This window comes from Centroberyx gerrardi, chromosome 10 (assembly GCF_048128805.1).
Source record: "Centroberyx gerrardi isolate f3 chromosome 10, fCenGer3.hap1.cur.20231027, whole genome shotgun sequence".
Lineage (NCBI taxonomy): Eukaryota > Metazoa > Chordata > Actinopteri > Beryciformes > Berycidae > Centroberyx > Centroberyx gerrardi.
The window spans coordinates 16,530,811-16,550,917 of record NC_136006.1 but is presented as its reverse complement, the minus strand read 5'-3'; the positions used below and the strand labels follow the sequence as shown (position 1 = coordinate 16,550,917).

General features: G+C 44.8%; 1 protein-coding gene across 1 annotated transcript in view; it reads left to right on the top strand.

Annotated features, from left to right (window-relative positions):
- The window catches only part of LOC139933019 (FERM, ARHGEF and pleckstrin domain-containing protein 1-like), a 47,779-nt gene that overhangs the window by 7,215 nt on the left and 20,457 nt on the right, over positions 1-20,107 (top strand). The window contains exons 3-4 of the mRNA XM_071926997.2: positions 19,604-19,708; positions 19,831-19,873. Of these exons, the coding sequence (XP_071783098.1) occupies positions 19,604-19,708; positions 19,831-19,873 (148 nt within the window). The remainder of the gene's footprint in view (positions 1-19,603; positions 19,709-19,830; positions 19,874-20,107) is intronic.

Here is a 20,107-nt window from a genome sequence, read left to right as displayed (position 1 = left end):
TCTCCCTAACTATAAATGAGCCACCAAGGACTGTATTCTGTTCTCTCCAGCAAATGCTCCGTCCATTAGAGCCATGGTAAAAGAAAAGTTTGCAGAGAAAAACCCTGAATTATTTAATTACAGACCCATCTCTTGCATTTTCATTCGCTTTCCATCGGACATATTGCAACCCTTTTTTTTGCCCACCACGGACTCATTAGACTGCGATGCATTACTTTCCTTGCCCAATTACAGATTATGTCAAGCGCAAATTGGTTTAATCTTAATACACAAGCACAAGCGAAACGCACTCTCCCACACTTTCTATAAAGCCACAAAGCGCTGTACATTATCAGCAGCGGAACGTACCCAGTGTAATGTCCTCAGCATCGTTTTCTCAACATACTGATCAGAAAACAAGGGGGTGGGGTGGCTGGGGGGGGTTAATCCTGCCAACAGCCTCCCAATCCTCCCCCTTAGCATTATTAGCTTTGCCTCGACAACAATGGCTCGATCAGAGAGTTCAGATTACAATTCATCGGGTGAAGATTAGGATTTATTTTTTGTTTCTACATGTTGTTTTTGGATGTACGCCTCTAGCTTTGTTTACACTCACTTGATATTATCCTCTGATAATCCATCGGCATCCTCTATAATACTCTGATCTAATTACAAAAAAAAGTGAACGGCTGGATCATACCAGTGCATGATGGTATGCACACGTATTACATTACTCTATAGAAACTTCCTATTTATGTATACTACATATGTGATATAAGACCCCCTCCCCGTCCCGGCAGCAGGCAGGTCTGAGGTCACCTCATTCAGTCACAGTGATGTGGGATTCAAGGGTTCATGTGACGGGGTGCAATTCATCTCCCACTGAGAAGTTGACCCCGCTCTCCATGATATGCAATGCATTATTCCCATGGCGGCATCCATGGTTTATCGCTACCATTTTGTAACATTTGTCAGGGCAGAGTTAGATATTGATGCATGCAGTGAAAGTGAGATGAAATCACCAAGAATTAGCCACCGATTTAGCTTTTGTTGTTTCTCATGCCTCTGACAAGTAGTATCCAGTCTATTTTGGCATCTGCCGCTTAAGCGTATTGCTGCTGTTTAGGAGATTCATTATTTTCATTCTATTTCTGCCCATTCCCATAACTTCAGGATGTTTACAACCAGAAACTGCACAGGGAAAGCAGGGCAGGACCACCCAGGCTTAAGGAAACTATGTCACAAAAAGAAGGACCTGCATTTTTAGGGCAAGACTCTCACACCAGTCCAGAGGGCTCACCATCACCCCACCACTCATTCTTTCCCCTATTTGCTGTCAGCCATTCATTGCGACGGAAAGCAATTAGGGCACTAAGCAGCTCCAGCGTGCCTTGTTGTCAGATGAATGGTAATGAGGTCCCGACTTAATGAGTAGAAACATGATGAAGGGCTTCTTTCAGCTCTATCTTCGGCAGCTTCAATATGGCTGCCCACCGACTGACAGGCCAGCCATGAGGAGGAAGAGCTGGGATGTTGCTGCAGGACTGCTGCTGTGCTTTTCAATAGGTAGATGGATTTATACGCATGGAGAGTCTGGGATATGTGGTGAAATCATGCTATAGGGTCACATACTTGTCCCATGCTCTTAGATTTATTGGATATCTAAATCACTTATTCTGAGATTGCTGAGATTGTAATCTATTTTTACAGTATACACACTACCAGTCAAAAGGTTGGACACACCTGCTTGACTGTAGTATGTTTTCATTATCTTAAAGACATTTTGATCTAAAGGCATATGCTTAAATGCTTGAAATGTGTTTCTTAGACAAATATAAATAGTGAAGTTGATCCTATGTATGAATTTCTTTCCAAAGCCTTTGCCTTTCCATCAAGGCAAAGGGCGGCTACTTTCAAGAATCTAAAATATAAGATAGTTTTGATTTGTTTAACACTTTTTTGGTCACTGCATAATTCCATTTGTGTTATTTCATAGTTTTGATGTCTTTACTATTATTCTAAAGTGTGAAAATAGTAAAAATAAAGACTGGTAGTGTATATATTTTTACTTTTGTTAGCCTGTCATTAGGTTAGCCATGTCAACTATCATATGTTTTAGCAGCAGGTTGGTGCAGTGAGTAGGGAGGTTGCCCCTGTGTCAACATTTGCCCTGCTGAAGTGTCCTTGAGCAAAACACTGAATCCCTACCAGCTCCAAGGACCCTACAAGGATTAATAAAGTGTATTATCATTATTATTATTATTGTTGTTATTATTGTTAGTATTATTATTTGGCTGTCTCAGGTGTCACAGGCTGTAAGCTGTTAGAAAGTAATAACTTTATAATGCTAATGGGCAAAAAGAGTCACTAGTAGCATCACAATCAACATAGCTGCACCCTTCAAGCCCCTGTGTGTGTGTGGGTGTGTGTGTGTGTGTGTGTGTGTGTGTATAAATATAATTTTCCTCGCGGGAAATCCCCCACATGTCTTTCGCATCCTTGCCTCTGCATGGCGAGACAGGTCGGCGAATAATTGAAAATTCAAGACGCATATTATTGGCGCATATTACAGACCACCGAAGGTTCTCAGTATCTCGTGTTTCACGTTGTGTATTTTCAAATGTGACATGTTGACTGTGGTTAAGGAAGGCAGAGCTCAGAGGGAGGGAGACAGTCTAGTCTCCAAGCGGTGTGCTAAATCCTGTTTAACTGTGAGCTGTGGCGGAGACACGGTCCGCTTCCCCAGCCTCACAGCGCTGGAGGGGCAGAATTGGCGGTGGTGGTTGAATGATTCGGGCATGGCGTATGATTTGGCACCAGTATTTTCTGATGAGCTGTCATTGGCCAAGTATGAATATAAATGGCATTTGATTGGCCGTTCAGGAGGCAGGAGCATGCAGGAGAACGGGGCAACACCTAGGTAGTCCATAGCCACGAATCCTATTATCTACCTTTTTATACCGTGTCAATGAGTTTTCTCATCCCATTACTCTCTCTCCCCATTCTCTAATATGACTCATGCACGAGTAACATTACGATAGGCTATATTAAGATGGATTGCGCTGTCACTGTTACCCTCCCCTAATGCAGATATAGTATAGTCAGTTTTACGTTTCTACAGTGTGGTAAATGAGATTTGGAAAAGAGAAAGAGAGATATGAGCCGAACCGGTAGAGAGATGCAAGAAGACGGTGACCATGGCAACCTCTTCCCCCCTAGGGTATAGGCTTGTCTTTACAGAGAGTTGTGAATGAAGGGATTGTTGAAGACTGTGCAGATAAATAGCGGCTCTCTGATTTTATCTTCCATGTTGACTGGGAAAGTGTTTGCGGCCCGACATGAGAGAGCGAATCAGAGAGGAGCCTTGATGTAGCAAGGAGGATGGGAATTGCTCACACCCGGGCATCTGATGTTTGTCACTGCTCTCTGTTCAGTGTACACATATGTTTCATTTGTTCACTTTTGGGAGCTCCTAACATGGGAACATTCCTTATTCAGTCCAGATTGCGCTTCAGGACAGCTGAATTGCAGTAGATCTTAATGGGAACGCTTCAGGCCCCATTAATCTGTTGTTATATTCTCTTAGAAAATAAAAATGCAGCTATATCCTTACGTGGCCTGCTGCCATGGAAAGGAATTTGCCATTTATCATCCCTCCCTCTACTGTAGAAAGCACCCCGCCGACTGCCTGACATGACTAACCGTGTCCTTGGAGCTTGATATTCTCTTAAGGCGATAGTCCGGCGTCCTCCGTTTGTGTTCTCTCCGCGTATACATGCCCGTGCATTTCGTCACTGTACGAGTTCGCCGGTGAGAGGCCGCACTGAAACCGTGCTCGCCTATGTGTGGGTTGCCATGGCTACCCCATGGAGGTGGATGGGGAGTGTCTGAGTGAGCCTGGGCTGGCTGCCGTGCTGCAGAGCTCTGTCTTCCACTGATATCTGCTGCCATTTCCTCCACAGAGGGGAGGGGCGGGGGTGTGTGTGTGTGTGTGTGTGTGTGTGTGTGTGTGTGTGTCTCCATGCAGAGCTTTAATGTGAGTGTAGTGCGCTAGCATGTGGATACGCTGCTGCACACCAATTATGACTAACATATTCAGGAGACCGCCTCTCTGTGTGCCGTGCGTGTGTGTGTCTGTGTGTGTGTGTGGCTATTTTGTATTCAAATCCCTTGACTGAAAATATGACTGACAATAAGTTTGAGAGATTATTAGCCCTTCCTGGTTTCAGTGTTGATTGACCCAGTTTTCCTGAAAGATGGCATTGTGTGTAGTGTGGCAAGGGCATGGGGGGGGGGGGGGGGCGTGCGCTCAGTGTCACTATGAAAACATGAACGGAAGATTTGCGTGCCAATGTTGGGCCACCATGTCAAAGGATGCGGTGCTGTCCTCCATAAGGATGAAGGCCTTTTTCTAATCTTATACCGGACGGTGAATGAAACGGATACATATTGAAGCCGGAAAATGTTAAAAGTGTTCACTGCTGTGGAGGTGGCATTCATGTGCTTTTGCATCACTCTTGCATGGAATATCCTCAGCCAGAGAATACTCTCATCCTTTCCTCAGATGAACTCTGAACCCTCGGTTGCCTTTCTCATGGCATGAAATTGAAATCCCACAGCGGGATGTGGGGGGATTGTTTTCCCACGTACAGCCATCTTCCTCCCTCCCATCCTGAAATGTAATTGGGTCTTGGAGGATGAGAGCCACAGGAGAGGAGCAACAGTGGAATTATCTGGTGGCTGATGGCTCAGAATACTAAAGATGGTAGCGGATGAAGGGAAAAAACACAGATTTACTGGATGTGCACTTGCTCTCTCACTCAAAACCACCTATTTTTTCCACTTTTCACTTGAGTCATAACCATAAATAGCTGTAGATTTTCATCAGATGATTACAGCTCTCTATTGAATGGCTTGCGTAATTATTTCTGTAGCACCAAGGCATTTTAGTAACAGTGGATAAACTGTGTCAATGAATGCTTGTCCATCAGCAGCCCCGTTTTTCCCAGATTGTAAGGATATTCTTAACAGCGTGCAGAAATTAGATTTCCACCGTCCGCCTGATAGGAATGTGCATAGCAGAACCGTGTGATTCCCTCTGAGAATTGGTTGTTACATTACTCGTGTCAGATATCCTGATAGAAAACCATTTGGGGAGGAGAGAGTGAGGGATTTCTATTGAGGGGATGTGACCGATTGACCATTGTTTGAATGGTAAATATTTCCATCATGTCAGTTTTGTGATGCTGTGTGGATAAATTAAGTGGTTGGAACTGTAGATTTATTCAGTGCCTGCAGCATTTGTTTTTATCTGCAATAGCATCACCAGCATTATTCGCCACCACTGAATAGATCTTCCATTAAAATACAGCAGCATAATGGGTCTGGAAATAGCAATAAAATACAATTGATGGTGTTAACTCCATATTCTGGGCCACATAAAGACTTATGATAAGCAAACATGCCTGCTATAAACAAGGCTGTAGTGATAGAATATACAACGTGACAACCCTGCATAGAGCAGCCCATTTACATTTCATTACAGTCACGCTGTTTCTTGGAAGGGCAAACTGATACAGCGCAGAGATACTGATGAATAGTGATGCTTAAGTTGTCAGATGAGGCCAAGTAGTGAGCTGGTGAGACGCTACATCCTGTTGCTGCACTGGTTTCCATATTGTGCACAGGTGCTTTGGGAAAAGCCTTTATAATATGTCTCTCCTGTTCCTATGGTAACCGAGATGGTTGTCTTTGCGGAACCTTCTCATGTTTGTTTGGCTCAGACTGCACTGAACCGCCGGTCGACTCTATCTGCCTGCCTGACTACATGCCTGTGTCAGCTCATGAAGAAAGGATGAGACTTATGCAAACATAACCTGGAATCTCTTTGTTGGGTTTTGTGACAGATGCATGAAGGTGGATCCTCTGACGGTTTGTTCATGCCCATGCACCCAGTGTTTACATACATTATTCCATTGAACACTGCCCTTTGATGATTGCATTCTGATCCTTTCATTATGTGATTGAACTATGGAGCAATGTCCCTCTCTGAGTGAGCAGCAGCAGGGGTGGCAGACATCACAGTGCATGATGGGTGTGGCAGTGGTGCTGCTCCTAGCTAGCCTACACTCCCTGTGATGTCCTCTTGGTCTCAAATAAAGGGTGAAACCCTCCTGGGAACAAGTATGCCTCAGCTGCACAGCAGCTTCACAGCACCATTGCCCCTCTTCTATGAATTATGAATTTCTCATTGAGATTCTGAAGGCTAATTAATATGTCAAAGCCGACTCGCTGTGTGATATCCTGGGATAATCCTGGTCCTGTGATGCCATATTTTACCCAGAGACCCTGATAGTGGGCTGGCTTCACCTTTCCTGTTCTCATCTCCTGAAATATCCTCATCATGCCCTTGCCCAGTGGTAAGGAGAAGACATAGAAACACAAAAACTGGGCTTAGTCGCTGCACCACTAACTCCTCTGCTCTGTACTCCTCATGGTATCTTCTGTCGTGCTTAATCGTCTACATGGGTAATTAAAATCCAACACCTTGTCACACTTCACCTTGGCCTTGTCCTCACAGTCACGCTCTAGCTTTGAGCTATACGCCTGCAATGATGTCGCTCCCATGACGCGTTTGCTTGAAACGTTTCGTAGCAGAATTCCTTGCAGCTCTACCTGGACCTCTGAGTCTGCCTCCCACCGCTCTCCAGCGGTAATTGAATTTGGGGCCTCTTGGGTAGAGAGAGGAGATGTGTGGGAGGCAGAGTGAGAATGAATGGAGCAAAGATTGAAGGGGAGAAATTAGAGTGTGTGTGTGTGTGTGTGTGTGTGTGTGTGTGTGTGAGAGGGAGAGACAGAGAGAGACAGAAAGGGTGAGAGAGACAGAGTAGAGAGAATGGCGATCGTAATTTGTGTGTGTGAGCGAAAGAAAGAGAGGGTGAAATCCCAAACCCAGCTGTACGTATGCCTGCAGGGAAGATATTGACATGACAGCATTGCCCCCCCTCCCCCCCAATTAAAGTGGGAACTATTGCATAAGCTACCAAGAAACCAGACCAAACCAGAAGATTTCATCTGGCCTGGGGCAGCAAAACAGCCAAGTTCACATGGCCTTGCTCAGGTTCCCTCTGTAAGCTTTTTGTTTTCCCCTGCACTGCAGACTCTCTGAAGGTATGTTTGGGCTCCATTGAGCTTTAGACTGGGCATCCCTACTGTTGAGCTTTTCTCTGGCTGTCTCCATTGGTAAGTGACGCGCGGAAGTCCAACGCTGAAAGAATCAAAGCTCTGTCAATGGGGGCCAATGTGGGAATGCCCCCTAATTGATATCAAAGGGTTTGTCCCTGGGGACGTCTCCTTTCACAAAAGCAGCGGGCGGGTCCGCTGTGGGCATTCGAGGTCTCTGGACTCTCTCAACAGCAGCAAATGGCTGCTTTGGGTTATCTGTCATTGCCAGGACTAGCAAAATAGCCAGTTCTGGCAGGCTGTTGTGGAAGTCATAATGAATCCTTTCTGTCTTGTGTCCTCTTTTCCATAGAAGTTGGAATAAGAGTGTTAACCATGTAAAGTGGTGACACGTATATCCCGTGTTACTTTGGGATTACTGTCTTTTCTTTTGGAGCACAAAGTGATCAGGGTATTATACAATGCAAAGGCCAAATTACACTTAGACCTACCCAATATTTCCTATAGTCATACATACAGGCCTCTTCTGCATATATTTACTCACATGTGGAATAGTGGTATCAAGGATTTGGTGTCTAATCAGGTCTTGTGATTTCATGTGACTTCACTCGGCTTATTACATTAAAAGCCATTACATATTAATGATGTCTGGGTGCTCATTCATACCGATGCTCAGTTGCTCCTCTTTCACCAGAGTCGGAGAAAACATGGAAGCATTTAGCCTAATACACATATATTTAGTTAGGCAAATTACACTTGAATGACTTGCAGTGATGTAAGTGCAGTAATTAAACTACAGGGTCAAATTTGAACCATGTGGTTTAAATGAGATTATTGTTAGTAGTAGAGTCAAAGTGTCCATGCTGAGTAACCAACAGTATGAGTGCTTAGTGACTTTGGTGATCCTGTTATCTTTTCTTTTCTTTCTTTTTCTTTTCTTTTTGGCATTTCTGCTTGATTGGACAGCATACAATGGAGAGGGGAGAGAGAAGGCATCATAACAACAACAACAAAGTTCAGGCCTGCATTCAAACCCACAACACTGAGAGGACGCTGCTTGAGCCTTAACCCACTGATTCACAGGGACACTCATGTTCACTTTTTATCTACTGAGCTGCAGGAATCCTGTAGCAGGCCTTGTCCATGACTAAACCTCACCACCATTCACAATGGCATAACTATGCTGTTTGCAACAACTAAATCTATCTGTGATAGCGCTCCACTAGTGGTAAAGGCGTTAAAGTTGCATGTGCATATGTGTGTGTGTGTGTGTGTGTGTAACCCTCACCCTTGGACATACTAGTCACATCCTGGCTAGTCAGCTGAAGTCACAGTAACCCCCAGACACATGGAAATGGCCTTGGGTGTGCTTGAGAAGTCAGTCTTATGAACTGGGTGCGGTGTTTAAGCCCCGTCTATTTTAGATTCCAAAAACCATGGTTATGGTCACAGTAATTACAACATTATTACACGGAGAGAGAGAGCTAAATGTTTCCCCACTAAATGTAGAGCACACATTACACTGTACAATAATCCAAATGGCACAATTTTGTGTGAAGATAATCACTGCTGTTTGTGTACAAACTATTTTAGCCTAAACCACATACTTTCCTTCAGCTCAAGATGATTCCATTATACATTTTTTTTTTTTCTCAGAGATTAGGAATCGCACTCTTTTTTTTTTTTTTTTTTATGTTGCCATGGTTACCGGTCTGGCTCTCTCTTCCGAGGGAGAGGAATTGGTATTCTGTAGTCACAAAGACCTAAATTCCTGCTGGACCCAGTGGCCTGCAGACATAGAGCAACACCATCCCTTGCTGAGGTTGTTTCTGTTGCTGCATCTGTTTGTTGGCCTGTGTTTGTGCCTGTGTTTTCCACTGACAGCCTTGAATGTGAGAATTCACCTCAGGACAGCATCCACATTTGTCACACCGTGGAAATCTACTGGTGATGCTGTTGCCACAGGGCGCTTCACACACAAGGCTGAAGTTTTAAATTGTGTCGCATTAAAATCACCACAAAACTGAAGACAAAAGCCGGTATAATGCTGCAGTGAATGCCATGTGTCAAAACGACTTGACATCCGCACCGTACCATGGCAGTGCCTCAGAATTTTCCTGAAACCCAATCCCATGTCCTCCCTATGTGGCTCTAATACCGCTGGGCTTATGTTTAATCAGTGGATTTGATTAAGAAAAAGCAGCGCTCTTGAAGTGCAGCTGTTCAGTTGCACACAGTCATTGTCAGCTCTTTCATCTTAGAACTCAATCAGGGGAAAAAACACTACAACAGCACATTCAGTAAAACATCTTTCACAAAACCTGTGATTTTTTTTTTTTTTAATCATCAGCATCTGTTATGATCATTTCAAAACAGTGTCTATTCTGCACTCAATAGCTGATGTTGATTGAGACTGTTTTATTGAGTGCTGTAACACCTTCAAAAAAGAGCAGGCCTGTTGACATAGCAGCTCAAACCCGGCCTGCTGCTCAGTGAGAATCAATAGGTGTGTGTGTGTGTGGAGCCCAGGGAAGTGACACCTTGATAAAAACCTGTTGCTCTGTCACCCAGAGTGACCAGACTCACTAAGCAGATGTTTCCTGAGGTCTAATGAACACGTACTTAATATTCAGTAGGTGTCTTACAGTACGCTGGTTATACCGACCGCATCAGCGACTGTTATCTCAAACAGGAAGTGATTTCTTGGTTGTTGACCTTAATCCTTGTCCGCAGGAAGCGCAGGCGCGGGCTGCGGCTCTTGTCTCTAAGATCAATTACATCCTGACCAGGAAATCCCAGCAAACTCTTCACATTCACAGGCTTGGCGCGATGCGGCCGCCTGATAATTGGAGGTTTGTGGTAAATACGCTGAAATGCTTACATGGTCATTATGACTTATTGACTTTTGGCCTCCGAGCATCCGTGAAGTTTGATTTTTTTTTTTATCCAGCTATTGAATAATTAACTTTCTTTGTCAAAGGATTAGCCTATCCTTGGTCTGAACTGTTTACTGTTCAGCTAGTGCATTCTGCAAAATGACTGTTTAGTTGGTTACTGTAGGTTGTGCAGCTATAGATACAACAGCTTATGGATCAACTGGATGCACTTGGGTAATACTCTTACCAAAGATTGTTACTATATATCAAAAGGTGTTATGAGAAGGCAGTTTTGCCATATTTGACAAGACTATGGATGTCATGTCACAGCAGCTATCGTCAGTACAGTAACTCACACTACACCACAGCAGTGCAGAGGGCCTCTGGATTTGTTGCACTGAGGGCTAAGCAGTTTAGGGCTAATCTCGAGGAGGCAAATTGATTGGCCTCGCCAGTAAAGCGGCATCTGCGTCTGTCATTATTTATCACCGGAGGGGATTATGGGTAAAGGAACGTGCCACAGGACGGTACCAACAACCAGCGTGTTCCTCGAGGGACCTGCCTCCTCTCTCGCCCTGGAAAGAATCTCCCTAACACCGCCCAAGCTCGGATCCGCTTCCACCCTAGTTTCCCTTCTCCACAGTGCGTCCCACCCTAAACCCGGCGGTGGTCTGGGGCGGGGTGGCGAGGCAGTAAGCCACACACCGTGGTTGGCTCCCCCGGTCTTTGAGTCAGTCTGTGTTTATGCCACACAGTATCCCCAGGCAGAAGCTGGCTCCCACAGTGCTAAATCACGAGCAGGGTGTTGTCGTCAGTCAGTACGGGGCTCTTCTCAGGCTCTGTGGCGATTGGAGACTGGTGCGCTGCGCTCTTCTTCCCACACATAAAGTGTCCTGTTATTTGTCAGCGGATGTATTGAACCAGATGTCGAATTACAGTTGGCACTCTTCACTTCTCGCTACCCAACCTGTTACTTCTCTAAATTCTTCCTGTGAGCTTGTTGCAGCTCTGCCTTCCATTTGCATGCGTTAGGATTAATATTGTCTTTGGCTCTATGAATCTGAGCCAGGCTCTACATATTAATGACGCTGAATATTCCTAATAACGCTTATGCACCATATCTTATTAACATCCCGTCATAATACTTTGCTCACTCTCTCTCTCTCTCTCTCTCTCTCTCTCTCTCTCAATCTCACAGTCTCACCCACCACATAAGCAGATATCGCTGTGATTATGGAGATCAGTGTGTCTGCTCCAATATTAGCAAGCTGCTGTTTTCATAGGCAGGGTGGCACATTTACTTTCACTTAATTAACATGCCTTGGATATTAATTTTTCCAGAAGAATGTGTCCCATCTGTTTTGTATCTAATGGATTTGTCCCAGTTTGAGGCGTGATAAAGTATACCTGGCCAGCCTCTGATCTATGTCTGAGCCAATGCCCAGGTTGCTAATTCAACAGCTGTTGCTCTGCCTCTTAAAACATACTAGGCCAATAATTTGAGATTGCTGATGTTGTGTTACAGTCCCAGCAGAACAGTACAGTGAATGTTGAAACATATTAGAAATACAGACACTCTCTCTCTCCCTCTCTCTCTCGCTCTCTCTCCCTCTCTCTCTCCCTCCTACACCCAAACTTCAGGACTCGTGGGGGGGGGGGGGGGGGGGGGGGGGAGTGTCACACTCGGTGGAGACGTAAATGATCTTGGTGTGTAGTGGCATGTTTTACTTGGCTTAGGTGTATGAGGCATGAAGGTAGCCACGCTTGGTTAGCCTGGGGCTTGGTGGACTGCGATGGATTTTTGAAACATTTCTCGCTTTCCTTCTCTTAATGTCTCACATCTCTCTTTTGTATTTTGCATTTAAATCTTGGCTCAAGCTCAAACATCACTTTCCAGGTTTACTGTACTTCCAGCTTGTTTTCAAGAGGCTGTTGTGGTTTATGCAGAGGGCTGATAACGATTTGATGCCATGAGTTGAAATAGTGCTGTTATGGAGGCCTTGCTGTTTTTCCCCCCTCACTTGGCTGTGTGGCCGCGGTCCTGATTTTTCTGTCTGTTGGTGATTATCTTAGACTGGCATTCTCTCAGATTCACTCATGATGCATTTGTAGGCACTGATTGGCCTTTTGGCTCGCTGCTAGTGTGGCGCAGCATATGCCAGTTGTGATTACACTTTGCTTCAGCCTGGTATACTGCCACTACTGATGTTACCTTATATAATACGAATGACTAAGAAAGTCCATATGCTGGGTAAGAAAATGGACACAAAATACAGCTTCTCTGGTGTGTCGATTTCAAACAGGCTTAATTGAAGAACCAAAAAATGGAAATCCGCACTCTCAAAAAGACATTTTGATTGATTTATTTTACATGTTTCAAATAAAAAATATATAGCTCCTGACGAAGCGTACTGGCAAAACATGGTATCTTTTTGAGAGTGCAGATTTCCCTTTTTTATACCCTTATATAATCCACCTGATAATGCTATCGCTTCTCCTCAGCTCCGTGGTGTTTTCTATAACAAGGCACTAGGACTTGAAGGTCAAGTAAGGCATGGTTGGAGCCACATGATTGTTTAATCAATCCAAATCATGTAGAATTAACTCTTTGACATGTTTTGTATTCAGTTTATGTAAGAAAGGATCATCTCCTTGTTGGCCTGACCTTGTGGGAGTTGTTTCTGAGAGTTACACTCAATTAATCTCTTAATTAACCTATTGATTGCCTTCGCTTGCACAATTACAGTGTGGTATTCAAAGCTGTATGAAAGAACCTCCACTGTTTCTCAATTTTGCAAGTACAGCACTGTGCAGTTATCATACTATAAAGCAAGGAATCTCTGTCTGTGAGTGAGTGAGTGAGTGTGTGTGTCCTTCGCATATCTCGAGAACCGTTCGTCCGATCTACTTCACACTTGCCGGGTGTATTGCTGGGGACCCAAGGACGTGCAGTGTCGGATTTGGTGCAATTTGGACACGCGACACGTTCAATATTACTAAAAAAGCAGCGGGGCGAACGGGCACTGCACTAGTCTTTACAAAAAAGCACATGCATAAGAAAAGTCTCAACTGTATTTCCGTTTCCACACTGGTCTGAAGATGTAGTTTCTATAGCTTGAATTTGCTGTGAAACGTTTTTAATAAGCCTGCTCTGAGGGGCTGCTAACGCACATAAAACAAAAAATGTCTGACATCAACTTTAAAGAGGAGATAATCATGGTGATGAGAAATGATCGCCTTTAAGTGATGTTATGGTCTGTGTCTGATAATGGCCATGAATACTGCCAGAGAGATGGTAGCAGCATCTCTCTGCAGATCCTCTACCACCGCTACCTGAAGGCTATAGCAACAGTATGGTAATAGCAGTTTAACATTCATTATTCAGCGCCTCTGTCTGCCCTTATCCAGATAAACTAAATGTGGAGTTTCTGCCTCTGGAGCGACGCATCCTCCCCCCCTGAGTGACAGTAATCCCTGGCTCTGGGAAGGGGCTGGTAGTTGAGACTAGTAACCAGCATGGGTCCAGACTTTTTGAAGTGCTCTGAAAAGGGATTGAGGGAGAGGAAGGGAAAAGAGGGCCAATTTTTTTCGTAATTCCATCTGCCTTAGAAAGCCCTCTGGCCCTCCCGTTTATTTTTATGACTCTCTAAGTCGGGCATGAAAGAACTTTGTGATATCTCGCATGTACTGTATGCTTCACTTAATGCCGTGTCTTAGTATATGCAAGTATAGCAAAACACATTTCCTCCAATCTGTTGGCGTCTTTCAGTGGGATCCTTTTGGTGGAACCTCTGCTGCAGCTTGTTTACCATCTCCACTAAGGGTGCAAACCCACAGCCGTTAAATCAATCCGGTGATTTGTGGCATGCGGACTAACAGTGGGAGGTCCTTGCACAAGGCACAGCGCAATGGTCACAACAGGACACTTAATTATACTTTATGCAAAATCAATATGTTTCTAGCTGCCCAGACGGTCTCCCTAGGAGGTCAGGCAGGCAAAGTGGGGAAAAAAATTGTCAGAGGAGAAAGGAGGAGGCTGTCACAGCTACCTCCATCTCAGGCTCATCCCCTATTGAATCCAGGGGACATTCTTTTCATGGTTGTCCTCTCTGGGCCTGCAGGCTGGCCCGCTGTGACAGAATGACTCTGACAGCTGTGGCAGCCCAATCGCCACTTTCCCCTTAGTTTTCATGTTGATATTTTTCATCTACGGCTTGGGGGTTTGAAAAAGAGCAAAGGAGGGAAAAGCAGGAAGAGTCTTTATCACTTGATGGTCAAATGATTTTCTCATTCAGTCACATTTAGACTGCTTTTGGATGCTATGTCACTCAGTATGTGGCTGTTTAGTAGGGCTGAACGATATTGACAAAAAAATGTAATTGCGATTATTTGACAGAATAAAATCTTTTAGTGCTTTAAAACTGTTTAAAGAAAAGTGGTTTTGTTAAAAAAAAAATAGATGTCAGTGTGCAGGATTTACTGAGTTTGAGTATGATGAAAGGTTTGTACCAAAGATTACCTGGAGCTCTAAAACAGAAATCAGAAATCCATTTTGGACGCCCCGCTCTCTTAAGCAATTAATTGGAGCCTCTGCGATTTGGAAATTGCAGAAGTTAATATTGCAATTTATTTTATTTTTTTTTGATTAATTGTTCAGTTCTACTGTTTAGACACCAGAACTGTAAGTGTTTTAGGTATTTACTTTTAGGTATAATGAGAGTAAAGCTGTTTGTCCTAATTCTGAGCACACACAGCTCCCAACAAAGGTGCACACACACACACACACACACACACACACACACACATGTTGTGAGAGTGTGCAGGTGAAGGAGATGGTACCGTGACAGGATTATCAGCAGGCCTGCCTCCCCCCGATCCTTCTCTCTTTGTCAGCTTGCCGCTGCAGTCGAGTCACCCTGGGCACTCCTGCAGCACATGACCTGAATCTCAATGAAGTATTACTGCCTCTGACCCCTCTGTCCTATCCCTCCCTTACAGTGCATGTACCTGCTCATGTACACACACACTCACATACACACCACATGTACAGACACATGCAAGCGTGCCCACGCGTGCTTTAAGGCATTTTAAATTGCTATGATTCCACTTTATTGCTCCGTAACTCTGCCGTGGTAAACACAACAGAGCTCCTGACAGGCGGCGGAGCCTCCTTTTCACATATGTTTTCAATAACAGCACCAGTTTTCAATAACGGCACCAGGAGGCATCTGTGTGGGAATATATCTGCCTGCTACTGTAAGCAGTTCTGCAATCTCAGCCCAGTGCAGAGCAGCGTTATCAGAACAGCCGTAGTACACTTTAATGTATCCAAAGTCATTCTCGTGGTTTTTCGCACACACTGCTACTTCACATGTGCAATGCAAAAGTTGTGATTTGTGAAACTCCTACATCCCCTGAAATAATTTTTTGGCCTCCAAAAATCAATTCAAGAATGTATTTGGTATCATTTGAAAAATCAGCAGCGTTTTTATTGAGCTGAGCCGACTTACTCTCTCATCAGATGAGCAGCGGCATAGTTGGGCTCCTGAAAGTGACCCTTCCCCAAATCCCCATTTGCTTATTCTCTTCTCTAAACCACGCCGTCTCTTTCATCTGACTGTGACCTCTATCAGCTTGCTGTGATGTTTCTGAATGTCACAGCCAAAAAACATTCCAACTGTGAGATGACCGCTCCATATTAGTCAAGGGAAAGCACAGCCAGCATGTCCCAAGAAGCATGAAAAGACAAAATCGAATTGTAAAGTCCCTGTTGTTTCCCGATCCCACCCAACAATGGCTGACCCCCCCCTACCCAGCCCCAAAGCCATCACCATTCCTCCAGTGCACCACAGCCATGACTCTCATATCTAACCAGGCATGATTCCCTTTGTTCTCCCTCTCTCATCCTGGGCCTAAAGGCATTGGCAGTCTGTTTACCACCCATACCACCCACCCCCACCCCCACCCACATCCTCACCCCCAGGAGAAGTTTGGTGTGCACTGGGCTGGCTCACTGTGGGTGAAGTGGACCATACCAACGCTTCCTGGAGGGTTAGACTAGGGGAAAGGCAAAGCTTTTTACACCTGACCTCACAAAGGTTTTTTTTTTGCTGACAGGAGTTTACTAACAAGAGGTAAGGAGGAGAAGGAGGAGGGGGAGAAGGAGGAGGGGGGGGGGGCGGGTTGGTCTAGCCCCGAGTAGAAAACCCAAGCAGACATGTGTGCAGACATTGCTGTCATCTTTATTTACCCTCCTCCCGTCAGCCGGAGCATGTAGAGGTCAGTGTAGCGAAGAGAGCATGCCTGGCCTCACACATGTAAACAGTAGTAGCGTCCTATGAGCTTATGTTCAAACACGATGAACCCAGACAGATCCTTCCTGAGCGTCTGGCCCTGGAACCGGGACCGCCGGATCGGGACGTACCGGCTGACACTGGAATTAGCTGCTAGTATGTAAACCATCTGCAGTGCGTTTGTAGATAGAAGCCCCAAAGAAGAGCGATTGGTGACATTTCCTAGGCACTGTAGATCGTGAGAGAAATGTCAGCTGCTGAGCGTGATATTTCCTTGTAAGTGGTGTAACCTTTCTGATGGGGAGTAGACCCCATAATTTCTGCGAAGGGGCCAGAAATTATGCATGTGTGATGTGATTCAGCGCTGCGTGTGTGGGTCAAAACACAGGCCCTACTTTGTAAACTTCAGTCTCGCTCTTGCTTCTATATATGCTCATGTGCTGCCATGCGCCAGTGTATCCATGTACAGTGCTGTGGAAAAAGTATTAGCCCCCATGTTTGATTATCTGCATTTTTGCACATTTTTCACACTGAATGTGTTCTTTTTATAGATTGTAGTAGTTTATAGAGCCTGGGAGAAAAAATTACAGTTTGTTGCATCTCTCATTTGTTTGGTGTGCAACTGGGCTAGAAGGAGAGATATCTGAAAAAGATAATCATGGTGTGTGTGTAGGTCCATTCATTAACGTTACAGTGAGTAAAAGTGAATGGTCTGATAAGGTAGATTTGCTTCCAGATTTAGGTTCCTCTGACACAGCAAACTGTCTTGTCTTTAACCCTAGCCTCTGCTTCAAAGCTTTGAGTTGTAGCTTGAGAAGAGTCAGCTCATTTAATACTAATGTTAATGTTATGCAACTACTAGCCATTATAGCCACTTGTCACGTAAAGTTAGCTATTAAAAGGAATCTGATGTTTTAACAATATAGCGATAGCAGCCTGGCCAGACACTATGGATAACAAAATGTCAATGATGCCATTATCGTAACACAAAATTGATCAGATGTATCAGACACCACACAGAAATGAACCAGTACTGTAGAGGCTGCAGAGTTATGTTTCTAAATGCAATCAGATGTTTTCAGCTGTTGTTGCAGAAAACCTCCAGTATGGCTGTTGGAAGGCATGATACATCACCTGAAAGCACTCTATTCTTTGGTTAACAATCAGACCTGATTTGGACAAGCCCTACCTTATTCATAGTATTCTGTTACTTCACCACATGGCCATCTTGGTAGGAAAATAACAGGTGATTGTAATAAATTAAGAGGCGATTATAAGCAAATGACAGCCACAGCCAATGAGCTGTGTATGTGGTGAAGCACCATACTGGTAGGAAATGCATGTGACATCATGGGAATACTATGAATAGAAATCTCGCACAATCTGGCCCTTACCGTCAGAGTGAAGTTGTCAGCAGACAAGTTGTTCTGATGCCAGGTTCCTTCAGCACATCTCTATGGGATCTGAGAGTGCCGGGTGTATGAGTTGGTGTCCTCTGTACGGTGCCTGCGCCGTGGCGGCAGTCAATCACTATGACTCATGTGCTTCATTAATGACGGGGTTCATTGTGTCGGCTGCAGCAGTGTCAAATGGCAGGACTATTACTCCAGTCTGCAACTGCTGCTTTTAATCAAGCACTGCCCAGCTGTAATCAGCCCCGGCCTAGCCCATCTCTGCCCAGCTCATGGTCATTTTGTACTGACAGCAGATTTAGAAGACTGGATATGAGAGTGCTCCACTAAGACAAAAACACTCTTGAGCCTTCATGACGCTCAGCTCAGTTTTCTCTGCTGTTGTTTTTCCTGGAGCTGGAACACATTTGTCCAAATAGGTGCAGAAAACATCGGACACCTAGAATTCATCCTGAGTTGTTTTCTCTCCTCTGGGGGTGGGAGGGAGAAGCGGGTGGGGGGGTGGGGGGTGGGGGGGACAGTTGGACAGCTGGACAGCAGTGTGTGTGTGTGTGTGTGTGTGGCAAGAGTGTGTTTTGGCTGGTGGCCTCTTCCCTCCAGCCTCCCTGTGGTCTCCCTCATCAGCTCCTCACCATATGGAAACAGCTGGTCCTCGGTGGTAGGATGCCCTCTGCTCTGCATGAGGCGGCCCGGAGAGAGACAGCAGTGCTACAGGAAGGGCGGCGGGGGGGCCTTGTTTGGGGAAGATTATGGATTTGGTTGTGGAAGTGTAAACCCTCTCACTAAGCTGATACAGCTTAAGTTTTTATTCTGTAAGCATTAATGGGCGCGCAGTGTCACTATTCGTCTTTGAAACACTACATGGGTTTCCAAGAGGGCGAACCCTTTATTGTCGGCTGAAAAGAGGATGAGGGGAGGGGATTCTTGTTGCTGCTTGTGACATAGCAACCAAGAGACTTATTGTTAAGTTTCAACATGAAGAAAAGTAGAGAGATGGGTGAGCACAAATGCCCAGAAACAGTCCTGAATCATTATCCAAGCCAGGGGGAACTGCTACTATAAACACTGGCATAGCTGTGATACGCTCTGCTCTGGTGCAAGCCAGTCACGAGAAAGCAGCCAGGCAGAAATTCTCCAGTTGTGCGCTGCCTTACAAAGCTCTGTGTCTTCTTAGGACATCCTCAACAGAGGACGGGTTTCCGTGGCAATCCCTGACATTTATTTGACCCCAAAATGGGGAAGTTTCTCTCTCTAAAGATACGGTGGCCTTTGGGGTTTCCTTGGTGTTTCTGAGTTGTCTTCTTATAAATGCATTTGGCAGAAAGTGGACGGTTAAGTCAGTCTTCAAAGTGCTGTGTTTGTGTGTAGGGGTATGGGCTGTGGGGACACTTACCCCATCCTGACACTGTATCAGCCTCAAAGGCTGCTGGTCCATCACCAGTCCTTCAGCAGTGACACTGAAAACACAGATCAAAGTCCGGGCCCACCCCCCTCAGCTGCAGCGGGGAGGATGGAGGCTTTTAGCGGTCAACTGAGCCTTTGAGGGATAGAGGGAAGATGGCAGTGGAATTTAGACAGGCAGAGATGCCATCTATTCTGTGACACCGACAGCCGTGCAGTTTGTCAGCGCTTCACAGAACTGAAAAGCAGCGGCCCCTTTTGTCTGTCGCTGCTCTTTTGTGTCAGAGGTTCTTGAAGTCTGTCATTGGGGTTTCGTGATGTTTGGTGGTCCCTGACTTAATTAGAAGACTATAAAATGTTGCAATGTCTCGAGTAAAAATAGAAATAGTTACATGATCATAAAGATATTGCCTTGAGTTTATCCAAAATGATCTAACCATTCTTTTCCTCTTGTTCACAGCAAAGAGCGTCAGGCAAGGTGCTGTTTGACCTGGTGTGTTCCCACATGAACCTCATTGAGGGCGACTACTTTGGCTTGGAGTTTCAGGACCATCACAAGATGATGGTGAGTGACCTTGAAAAGGAAAGTCAAATAGAGCCTCTTCTTATACTGTATATCCCAGCATTTGTTTTATGATCCGCCTGCTTCGACCTGCTAAATAGTGATGTTTTCTCTTCTGTCCGCAGGTTTGGTTAGACCTCATCAAGCCCATTATCAAGCAGCTCAGACGTAAGTGACTTTATTACAAGGGTTTACTGTTAACTTAAAGCCTTTTTCATAGAAAGGCATCTTTCTGTATGAGCATCATACTGATTTATCTGGTTAAATCAGCTTTGAAATCAGTCTACAAATATTTCAGAGCCACTAGATGATCCATTTATTTTATTCAGGAGATCTTTTTATTAATCCTCTATTACACTACTGTATACTATCTTATCTTATGTTTTTACAACATGTGTCACT